This window comes from Homalodisca vitripennis, chromosome 1, assembly GCF_021130785.1.
Source record: "Homalodisca vitripennis isolate AUS2020 chromosome 1, UT_GWSS_2.1, whole genome shotgun sequence".
Lineage (NCBI taxonomy): Eukaryota > Metazoa > Arthropoda > Insecta > Hemiptera > Cicadellidae > Homalodisca > Homalodisca vitripennis.
Genome location: NC_060207.1, coordinates 224,728,090 through 224,740,160, shown reverse-complemented (window position 1 = coordinate 224,740,160; position 12,071 = coordinate 224,728,090). Strand labels below are relative to the sequence as shown.

Genomic DNA, 12,071 nt, shown 5'->3' with positions numbered 1-12,071 from the left:
TATATTATAGGACTCCAAAATATTACATATTAAGTCCTTTAATTAAGTAATACATAATAATGTGATTTTTAAATTTGCGTGCAAAGCAGCAGGTAACATCTCGTTTCTCATATTATTATCTTTGTATGTATATCAATAAAGTAATAACTGTTTTATTCTTAACTACTTTTAAAGTATTATTGCTGTAATAGCTTCTAACAATAAAATATAGTTTATGATGGTGCGTTTGTTTTTTACTTTTATCGAAAATCAAATTTTCGAAACGGACTATAACAGTGATTATGTAAGCAATGTAGCAAGCACTGTCGCAGTGCGATATTAATTGATTATCTATATAGGTTTTTATTCTGATGTAATATAACGAAACACACATCGTTAGGTTGTTGGCTACAATTTTAAGTAGACGTCCACTTCATCTATAGATGTGTGTAAGAGTAAACAAGTACCTATGTACCTTTACGATTCACGACTGCAAAAGTATTCTCAAAGGATCCTAAATAAAAATCGCCAGGAACGTTCTACAAGGAAATGGTAAGTTCAAGTTCGTTCTTAGAACTAATAGGACCGAAGAAGGCGCAGCTCCGTGGATAATCCACTTTTAATACAATTATGCTTCGTGCTTTGTTAAAAATATTTTAACGCAACTTGGCATTTTTAGCAATGTGTATGTGTATAGAGTTAACAAGTCTCTATGTACTTTCACTATAAATAGATAAAGGATTATTCTTAACGGATATCAGTAAAGGAACGTTCTGCAAAGTCAAGTTCCTGAAGCTGAAATATATAGAGAGTGAACTCGCAGTTACTAGAAGCTACTGGATGAAATTTACAAGAGACTAGCAGCTTCCAGAGGACATCAGCCCCCAGAATCAAGGAGATTTAAGAGACTGGAATCTGCGCAGGCCAGTAGCTTCAAGACGCCTAAACCCTCAGAGGTCAGAGTTTTTTAAGTCGCAAGTTTCCAATGGCCAGAAGCTATTGGTGGGTAAAACCTCTAAGCAGCTGAGAGCGGAATCCTGAAAACCACAACTATTCTACATTGGAAACATCCAGAGACCGGGATCTTCAAGAAGTAAGGTGACACAAGCTGGGTATTCCCTGATATTTTTTGCAGGTAATACATGAAACTTTTGATTTTCAGGTTATACTTCTATATTGGCTGAGGATTAATGAGGTCTATCTATCACTAAATGGCCTGAAAATGTAATATCTGCCTGTCGATAATGAAATGAGCCATAGACTAGAATCTTTTCATGCAAGACATGGTGTGATACAAATTCACGTGTAATAGTCAGTGTCAGTAAAAAATTCTAATTAGTATAAAGCCGGCCATCTGGATGGAGAAATATTTACAAGGAATCTTAGGCGAGTGATTATATTTTTTGAATACTTTCACATCCGTGCATTAAGTTCAAATTGTATACTGCACTGAATCGTGTATACCAGACGTAAGCACTTTATCCAGCATGGTTAATTTTTTACAGTAACTCATACGTCAATTTCTATGGCTCTAGCTAGCCGAAGTCCTCTTGTACAAGCAATCATTGAGGTATAAATTCTTCTGGGAAGGGTGGATCAACAAGAATATCGGTAAACTATGCAAGAGACTTCAGTAACTGACACAATATACAATATCAAACATTTATCTGTTATATGTGGTCCAATAAATTTTAATTATTAAGTATCAACTTTAAAAATCTTATAAAAAATTTGGGCATAGACACACTTTATTTGGACTTTTAACATCATTTCGTTGATATTTAAATCTATAATGAAAATGGACTGTATTTGCGTTACAACGAGATATAAATTTCGTGATGTAACACAGTTTCATTAGTTAAATTACAATAATTACGACAAAGTAGTTGGTTATTCTAAACAGTATTGCTTAATGAAGTTTAACTCTCAGAGAAGACATAGTCACAATACCGGAAATGTGTAGACAATTTATTAGCAAGTACACGGCTTGCAATATATTACAATATTACATGTAATTACTGTTATTTGTTTTTACACGAGAGTACATAAAAGCTTTAATCCCATTGATAATTGAATTAATCCTTTTTAAATCAATATACCGGTATTATATTCTCTAATACTTTGTGGCTCAAAATCAGTAACCACTTGACAAGTTATGTTTCACTTGTATTACTAAGAGAGAATGTTTCGTTTCATTCAGCGTTCCGTTATAATCGTAATCCATTCTAAGAAATGTAGAAACTTGGCGGCAAAATGACATTACCCCTGGGGTCGCATGTTACTTCATTGACATTTCCTGTTAGCGTTGGAGAGATTATCGTCGCTTAACGAGGTTAGTGTTAAGTGACGTATATAACACTGTGAGCAATAGATTAGATGTTTTTAATGCACTTAGAAATAATTTGTAAAAAGTTTATGTTTTGTGGCAGGAAAGATATTGGCACAAAATTATTGAGATCCAGTCGAATAAAGGGTATTAATATTATTATAGGAAGGAAAGAAAAAAGTGAGAGATACAATATTGTGCTGTGGGGCGACTGCGCGATGGGTGGTGGCGCGGGCGGGTGGCGGTGCGGTGGGGGCGGACATCGCTCAGTCGATCTCTAGACAGTGTCTCCGTCACCAGTGCAGCCGAGTGCCAGTGCCAGATATGTTGCCGGTCGCTGCAGTGCTTCTGTTCGTCGCGCTAGCGTCCTCCAACTCGACCCAACCCCCGGACCCCCAACCGTGTCCTCCCGAGAAGCTCACCACTTACCGCGTCGTCCTCCACACCTTCTGGACCAGGGACCTGTTCCCAAAACACTACCCGGAGTGGCGCCCGCCGGCACAGTGGAGCAAGCTCATAGGTAGGTCAACCACCCTGTTGCTGCTGCCAGTTGGCGTGCTCACATTTACCTGTGTCCCTCCAGCGTTATCTCGCTTATCTTCCGGGAATTCTAATTTTAGATCTTGATTGTGTATATTGTATTGATATCACTCATTTATCATGTACCCAGATCTCATGTCTATTTATACACTGCATCATGTAATTGATTTATTTCCAAGATTAGTAATTTTCAAAGTCTCATGAGTTGATTAAGTGACTTTTGTCTTGGGTAAAGTGTGTTTAATCCATATATAGTTACAAACTGTGAATATGGAAACCCTCATGGGTTTGTGATATTTTCCAGAAAGTAACAAAAAACATGGATTTAAATTAATTTTTAACCTGTACATTCTGGATTATTTGAAAAGACCACTGCTACGTTTTATTTCAATTTTATTATCAATAAAAAACTATTAATAACTTTAAAATCGTTCAATGATTTTAACTAAAGATTTCAGAACACCTGAGTCTTCAAATACGAATTTGAAAATAATTATTAAATTTTTGGCTACTACCAAAATATTATAAACACTCAAAGCAAAAATTACTTCACTACCCTTACATCTATTTATTTTAATACATTACAAATATTCCTTAAAGATAACTTATTGTTGTTCCTTGTGATTTACTTCGAGTTGCTTTATACACGTTTCTAAAGAGAATATGTTTTTCATATTGATCATTGTTAAAGATAAATTTGTTTAAAAAAGAATTATCATTGAGGTGCAGAACGGAAAAATATCAAATAAAACTGTGATGTTCGCAGAATAAAACAAACATTGTTGATTATATTCTTTACGTAACCACATGCAACTAGTTGGACTCATGTAAGCAAGGCAATCTTTATGTAGTGTAATAGCAATACTACGTAAAGGTTAGTTACACTATTGGTTCACTTACATATAGGCTAAGTGATTGTAGGCTAACTCACTTCAATAATGTGTTTGTAAGTAAAAATTAGCTTCTCGTATTTTAACATGCATCTTATATTGATAATCCAATTTGCTTACTAAGCTTTCTTTCTATAAAAAACTAAATATTGGTTTTTATCAACTATGTAGGAAAGGTTAGAAAAGGTTAAATTCTTGTCTAGATAAAGAGCTTCTTCAGATTACATTTCTCTTCCAGCAATATTTGTCCCTCATTCAGGGCGTTTTGCATGATCTGAAGCTTGATCAGGAACAACTTCAGCTATGTACTCAAGTTATAACTCAAATTGTAAATTATTAATAAATATATAATTCAATATAAATACACATTTATTTGAGTCCGTATAGACATATAACAGAAACATAATTTCTGTGAAAAACGTAATTTAAATGAGGTGTAGGGAGCACATTTTCGAATAAATTTCGTTTAATCAATTATCGCATCACATTTTCTCTACGGAAATGAAAATATTTTATCAATTTTTCAAATTAAACAAGTATTACTTTTGTTTTCGAGAGTAATGTAGCGAGGCTACTAACTGAAGTGGTAAAAGTAACATGTTTGCCTCAAACTATGTATGCAAAGTTTCTCGAGAACTATTTGTGTGCATGTCCACACACTATCTTGTGAACAGTTCATTTGTATGTATCTCCGAACAGTTCTCGTGAATTGTGTATCTGCATGATTGTATGCCCACACAGTATTTCTTGTACTGCTTTTTGTATGTATGTCCACACAGTGCCTCGTAAACCTTTTATTGGCTGAGCGTTAGCGAAGCCTATCACACGTGACGCTTGACTAGTTTACTTTCTGTCTGTCTCTCACTCATCCACACGATATCTCGGAAACAAACGACTTTATATTTTTCACGAAGCTTTTGTATATTAGTAACACTGAGTAGGATTACTGTGTATGTCATTACATGGTATTTGGCTGAGCGTTTGCAAATATATTTATATTGGTCCATGCGTAACCATGATGGCAACGATAAAATAGATACAAGATAAATTTGTAAACGAACTTACTGCTACCATATGAGATTTAACATCCTAATAATATTAAAATACGAATGTATCTTTGTTTGTTTTGCTTTCACACACAAGCTATTCAACCAATTGTACTGGGATTTTCCATAGACAGCCTTAGGGTTCCTGGCATGAGTATAGGCATATTATTATTTATAATATCCCTCTAGGCTAAGCTCCACTTGTCTCTAATGCAGCAAAAATCCGATCTTGGTCCTTAGATAGTAATATAATACTATAAATTGAAAGAGCCTGTAAAATGTAATCAACTGTTCAGTGTAAACATAGTATTATGACAGCACGATCATGTGATTAATTAATTTCAATAAAATATTTTCAATTTTTTACGTTTATTGCGTAAAAGAATAACATAAATAGCACTTATTATTTCAAAATCGTGGCAACAAGCCAAACCAATGAAAACAATTTCAAAATCTAAAGTAAGAATTACTCACAATTTTGCTGAAATTTTTGTACTTTCAATTATGAACACTGAAAAATGGGCATTTGATGCACGACATATGAGTAATTCTATTAAAAAAATATTATTGGATCCTATTGTATTACGTCACAAGTGCTTTTACTAAGAAAGCTATAAACTTTTAGGATTCCTTTAATTTCGTGAAAATAGTTCAAGTGTTACTGAAATGGAGGGAGCAATTCAATTAATTTTTTTTAACCAGGCGAAGCCACGGTTACATGCAGGTGTGATATGTTAAGATGTGTAGATTATTCATACAGAAAAATATTTGAGTGAAAGTCAATGTTAAAAACTGATGACCAGATCTCATTTCAGCGTACTCTTGAGTTGTATTTTGTCACAGGAACGTTATACAGGGTGTATAATAATTGTTCACTATTTTAATAAAGAACCTTAAAAAGTTTATTCGTAAAAATCCACTACATTGTTGTATGTACTTGCAATGCATGGATTTAACCTGTTTTTACGTTTAGTGCTGTAACTCAGTTATTTTTTATTCAATCTTTTTGAAACAAAAATTGTTGAATTGGTAATAAAATACGCTAAAAAAAAGTTATCCTGGTGAATCTGTTGTCAAAGTAGGCGTTTCAAAGTTAATACAATTTGAAAATTTTTAACGGCCGCTACTTTGAAATGCAATGAGATATTTGTTTTATTTTTTTTCACTGAAAAGGACCAACACTAGGTTAACTGTTAAGTTTGAATTCTGTATCTTAAGTGGTTTTTGAGTAGTAATTTTTTCCCAAAAAACACATACAGACAGACAGACGCTAAACGAAGCGAAATAGGTTGTACACGCTATTGAAGCCTACACATAGTAATCTGACATAGTTTCCTTGTTGTCTGCCGGGGTTATGTAGAAGTTAATTTAGTTTATGATTGTATATCTGTCTATCTAACCGCAGGGTATCTCGAGAAAATGTTTTTTATAAACTTGAACTTTTGCAAACAATTTTTGCGATACCTGTTACGTGACACGTGGTGTATCGTACTCCTACCTCGTTCATATGAAAGTCCACACAGTACCTTGTGAACTGTTCGTTTATATTTATTTCTACACAGTATCCGTGTACTGTTTGCAATATGAGTGGTAAGTCAATTTAAGGGTCTCAATGAGACCAAAACTGATATATACACATTTATATTAGGTGTTTACATACAAATTTGTGTTTTTTATATTTGAAAGTTTAAATTGTATTCTCTTATATATTAAAGGCACAAAAAAAATAGTAAAACATTGAAAAATTAAATACTATGACATTTGAAAGCTTTAAATATTATCTTTGTTGATACAAGTGCGTTTGATGTAACCAAGGTTTCTCAAATATCGCTGAAATTTCTAAATATGACAGAGATTAGATTGTTCAATTTTAAATGACTCGAAGGAAAAATAAGTTAAGCATGGGTCAGAGAGCGTAATAACTAATAAGCATGGAATTTAATACATGGCCATTGTGTATATGAGAGAAAATATATTTTTCAATGGGGAAAAAGAACGTTTTGAAAATAAACTTAACTCCTACATTTCAGCACAGGAATACATTCCATGTTTTTATAATGTTTGTTCTTGATTTATATGGGATATAAAAATGTGAATTTCAAACATTGAAAATTTGACTTAGAATTAAATTATTACTTAGTGTTTATGCGATGTTCTTCACAGTTTTTTACATAATACATGAATCATATTCTTATGTCATTATAGTTTTAGTTTTAAGTAAAACAACTTAAACATTAATTTGTTTATCGCTTTTTGTGTATTATATGAGCTGATTGAAGAGAATGCAGAACCTCAGATCATATATTTTATTATTTTGGATTATGGTTATTTTAAAACTACGTTATATTTGAAAAACCTATAACTGTTTAACTTTATATAAGGCACACTATGACATTTGCACAGGTACATGAATAAGTGAATTTAATTGAAGACTCAACATTAGGTAGTACATCTATACAAGGACATAAAGAACTCGAGATGATAGACTTAGTGGGCTGGTTAGTGTTGAAAGCTAAGAGAGCTACTTCCCGCAGAGAACAATTAATAATCGTCTTCGTCAGAGAACACACGTGTCCTGTCGCCAGATGTGCCGCTGATAGACACACACCAGGATATAGGATATTCCTCCCGACCTCATCCTCACTTGTGTGGCGAGGGTGATGTCTTACATGGCAACTCTTGAGGGAACATTTCTATTTATTCCAGGAGCACAATTTGCTTTCTGATTTAACGACTTTGGACTGGCTTTGACTCTTTAATTAGGTATTGTTGTCAGTATGTTATCACAAGATCACATCCCGTCCATCGTGTTTATTGTGTGCTTTTATTTAAAAAACTCAATTTTACAACATATACAGACTAGAAAATGAACTGCAACTGAACAATAAAACATTTACACAAATACTTAAGTCACCATTACCAGCAGAAATAAGTATCTACTGCTGAATATTGTAAGTAATATTGTACTGAATATTGTACTGTAACGATAAATACACTAGAAACGTGCAATAAATCCTACACGGATAAAAATAATTTTAACTTGCGATAAAGTATAGTTCAAAGATAACTGCAACAAATACCACAACCAAAGTGCACTAAAGTACCTGTGTTATGATTGAACATATATAAAATATGAAATTAAACCTTAAAAAGAACAACGATAATAATGGTATTATTATACTAAATAGTTTCTAACCCCGAGCTTAAGGGAATATCTCAGTGAAACAACATGTGTGAAGAAAAGTTCAGCAAGGAACATGACTAAGTAAATAACTGTGGATTTAGAGGATACATGGTAAGCACATATGGCAGGATACCGCTAAGAGAAGGTTAAGAATGGGTTGATGAGAGAATAGCGATGCTCTGATTAAAAAAATGGAAGTATTGTGTGAAAAAGATGGTATAGATCTAACTGCCCACTCACCCTCTTAAGCGAGAGCAGATCGCAACCCAAAAGAAGTCGGACGCCGCGCCGTAGCTATCAAGTTCACCGGCTGGCATGTTCATCTTGGGTATAGAAATGTGATGCCGGTCACCCTGTGTAGAAGCAGGAATGAATACTCTTTAGATCTCTTCCTGGAAGACACTCTGAACCGATCAATTACACTCGAGGCAGTCTACAATGCCCCGGTCTTCTTGTACAAGAAGAAGAGGCCGGCCACTTGATTGCGCAGACTCAGAGTACTAATACTAAACTGTTCCTCAATGCCGGAGTTGGAAAATTCGGGTGTTGAAAGCCATTATTCATGCCGACCAGCTGGATGCTCCTACGCTGGATTGATTGTAGCATCTCGTACTGGGGCATAGCATTGAACCGTATTCAAGTTTCTTCCAAAATATACAGCATTAAAATTATACAGGAAACAAAATATACGGCCATTAGGAGTGCCGATGGGCCAGTGGTCTAAGACGTTGGACTTTGAGTCTGAGTTAGAGATAAGCGCAGGTTCGAATCCTGTCTGTGACCGTTGCACGTTTTATCAATACCATCGACCTTTTACTGTATCGACTCTCCCCCTTATTCTGTTTGATAAGATCCTCGCACAGGCCAGTGGCCCATGAGGACGGGCAGAATAAGGCATAAAAAGGAAATCGGCCTCTCCTTAAAAAAAAATCTTATAGGTTTTGAATACTGAAAGGGTCCTTGGCGATTTTGTATATGAAGCTCAATAGTTGCTTGCATAAAATATTGCACAGTTGTTGTTTATATGATAATCTGACGATATGTGAATTCCAGCTGGTGCTTTAATTGCAAGTACTAATTGGTTTTAATAATAATACGGGTAGTAGTAATATTTATTGATTGCGTATTAACATTTACATGTCAAATAAAATGTTAAAGGAACGAAATTTTGAGACTGTTCACTCAATTGTAATATTCATGCAAATCGTGCAGTTTTCCAAAGTGTGTCATGAACTTGGATAAACTTATTAAGTCTTCTGAAATCAAGGCTTTTTGCAGATGAGTTTTAAAAGTCTTGAGCATTGCAGCATTTTTGACCAACTTGGGCAGTTGGTTAACAAATTTGACATCTACCTTAGAACACAAGCTACCGTTCTGTGTCTCCAAGTTCGTTAGTTATCCCTGGCTCTAGTTTCATAATAGTGTATGCCACTACTAATATAAGTTTGTACTTTGTAATAAAGTAAAGAGAGATCTCCAAAATATAGAGACAGGGTAACGTTAACTGTTTCAAATCTATGAATGCTGGTCTGCAAGACTCTTCATGTTGCGATTAAATCATTATAATGGATACAATAAAATTGCTATAATAGAAATTCAAAAGCGGGGTTGTGCAATAATATGTAAATATTGTGGATGTTATGGTCGATGGTATGGCTACATACAGAACGATCTTCAGGGAGTCGGAGGATTGGCTTTAATCAGAAGCTAAGCCACACGTTATATCCTATTAGTATCATATTGCCACTGTGCACGATCGTTTGATACTACATTTGATCTTTCCAGAGCACGTTATCCTTAGTGAGGTTTTGGATCTAATACTTCGGTTCTTATGGAAATCATGATCTAAAGAAGCATATCCATTCAAATCTCTTACCTTTGGAATTGATTTAACTAATCTGAGATCAGTGTTGGTGGCATAAGTGACCATTTTATCATGCCTTATTTTTACCGTTTTTAATTTTACATTCTCTCTTTTGTCACTGGCATAGATTAAAACTTAAAATATCTACTAGTGTGTCGTCATACCTTTCCTAACCTGTGAGGATATTAGCTTCGTCGAGTTAGTATAATATTTGCATTATATATGCGTATGTGAAAAAGAGTTTACTAATGCTATCAATGCCCTGTTGACGTCAGAAGTGTCAACTGTGTTGAACAGTGTGTGCAAAGCCTTTATACCATAACCTTTCAAATTAATTACTTTCATTACACTAATTTACGTCATAATAAACTCGTATATATACTATCATAATAATAGCTTCTATGAAATTAATGCTAACAAGAGTTTATAACTCTTACAATGGTATTTATATTTAATTGCGGACCTATAAGTTGTACATAGGTATTGATACAATATATAAATGTTAATGAATTCAACTTTAACAAAAGTTAAGTTTTAACGTTTATTTAGAGAAATAGTCTGTACTGAGATATATTCAAGAATGTAATCATATAAGTGATTTTAATAGGTATAGGTTTCATAGACAAGAGGGGTGTTTAAAGATATTTATTTTATAGGTTGTATTTATATCAATCACATTTTTTTAGGATTTTAAATTCTTATTATATAAATTAATACTGAGTTTTGTAAATGTAGAAGAAACGTGTATATCACTGTAATCATATATCTGAACAAAATATTGTTATAGAATTTTTATCAGCTAAGTGGTTTTATAAATAAATATAGAAAGCTTCATAGAAGAGAGGAGTTTTAAAAATCGTACCTTAGAAAGTTCTTACGTTTAACATAAGGATTAAAGTTATAAAAACTAACCTACAGTGTTCGTCTATAAACTGCAGTCTAAAAAAAATGTGGAAGACAACAGAATAATATTACTAGCTATATTTGATCATATTTGAATGATATTTGTTATTTTTCTAACTACTGCCAAATATTAAATTCTGGACACTATTTTATTCCTGTCTTTATTAACAATCTCAAAATTTTTCTAATTTATAACATTGCTCTTGAACCTCATAGAATGTATTTAATTTGGACGATACAATACAGTAATTACTCCAGTGCCACATATGTATATTGCCTTTTCATGTTTATATTTTGAGCACCGTCAGTATCTCAAGTAACTCAAAAAAATAGATTAGGGACACTCAGGACAATGTTCTCATACGACTAGTTTTGAATACACTAGTTCATTCATCAGTCTATCTTACCCTTCTCAGTTTCTGCAACTATTATTTCTGCTTCATCTTCTTCAAAGTTTTCCGTCACAAGGTTGTCCAAGGTAGTAGTATTGGCCCGATTGCTCTAAGCAGCGAGGTGTAAGGCTGCACGTTATTAGGATCTCAGCGCGCCAAGGATTTGTGTTTAACAAAAAGAGGGTATTATTAGGCTCAATGTGTTCTGAGACGAAGCCAGAGCTCAACCATTATTTAGATGGACTGTGTTCTCAAGTATGGTATTTATGTGTTACTGTTCTTTTCAAAACAACCTCATTTTGCGCTTCAGTGGATGCCACGTTATGGAGGTTTACGCCTTTTGGCTCTTGCCTTAGCTTGAAGTTTTGTTTTATATATCTTTATGTGGTATAAATCCTCTTTTTTATACTAGAGTCCGATTTAATCACTAGTGTCTCTAGCACCATTAGATTTAAAATTTGAACACCACCGAACCTTTAGTATTCCTTTAAGTAATGTCCACATAACTCTTTAATTTGTTTATATAGAAGTTTTGTGGAGGATGCGAGATATATTTCAGATACAAGCCATTGTTCAGTGATAAAAAATAACATAAATTTCGAAATCTTTAATCTTATCACTTCCTCAGGTGGATAACTCATCTAACACAGATAATTACAACATCATATAACAACTAGTTTGATATTTACGATAGAAGGATTTTGAAGGAAACATAATTTTTCCGGACATTTGAAATAGTTTAGTGATACAAAAAATCAGTAAACCTAAATTTTGAGATCTGCAATCTGATCTCTTCTTCAGGTAAATAACTAACCTGACAGATAATTACAAACTAGGTTAAAATAAACGAAATCATATCAGAACAAACATATCTATATTTATTTTAACCTAGTTTGTAATTATCTGTTAGATTAGTTATTTACCTGAAGAAGATCTCAGACTGCAGA

The 12,071-nt window shown here is 33.6% G+C and overlaps 1 protein-coding gene across 3 annotated transcripts in view; it reads left to right on the top strand.

Moving 5' to 3' along the window:
• The first annotated feature begins 2,574 nt into the window (after positions 1 to 2,574).
• Positions 2,575 to 12,071, top strand: part of LOC124353095 (spondin-2) — an 83,249-nt gene continuing 73,752 nt past the window's right edge. For all 3 annotated transcript variants that reach the window (XM_046802918.1, XM_046802917.1, XM_046802916.1), the window contains exon 1: positions 2,575 to 2,825. In XM_046802918.1, coding sequence (XP_046658874.1) covers positions 2,630 to 2,825 — 196 coding nt within the window. In that variant the 5' untranslated portion in view covers positions 2,575 to 2,629. The remainder of the gene's footprint in view (positions 2,826 to 12,071) is intronic.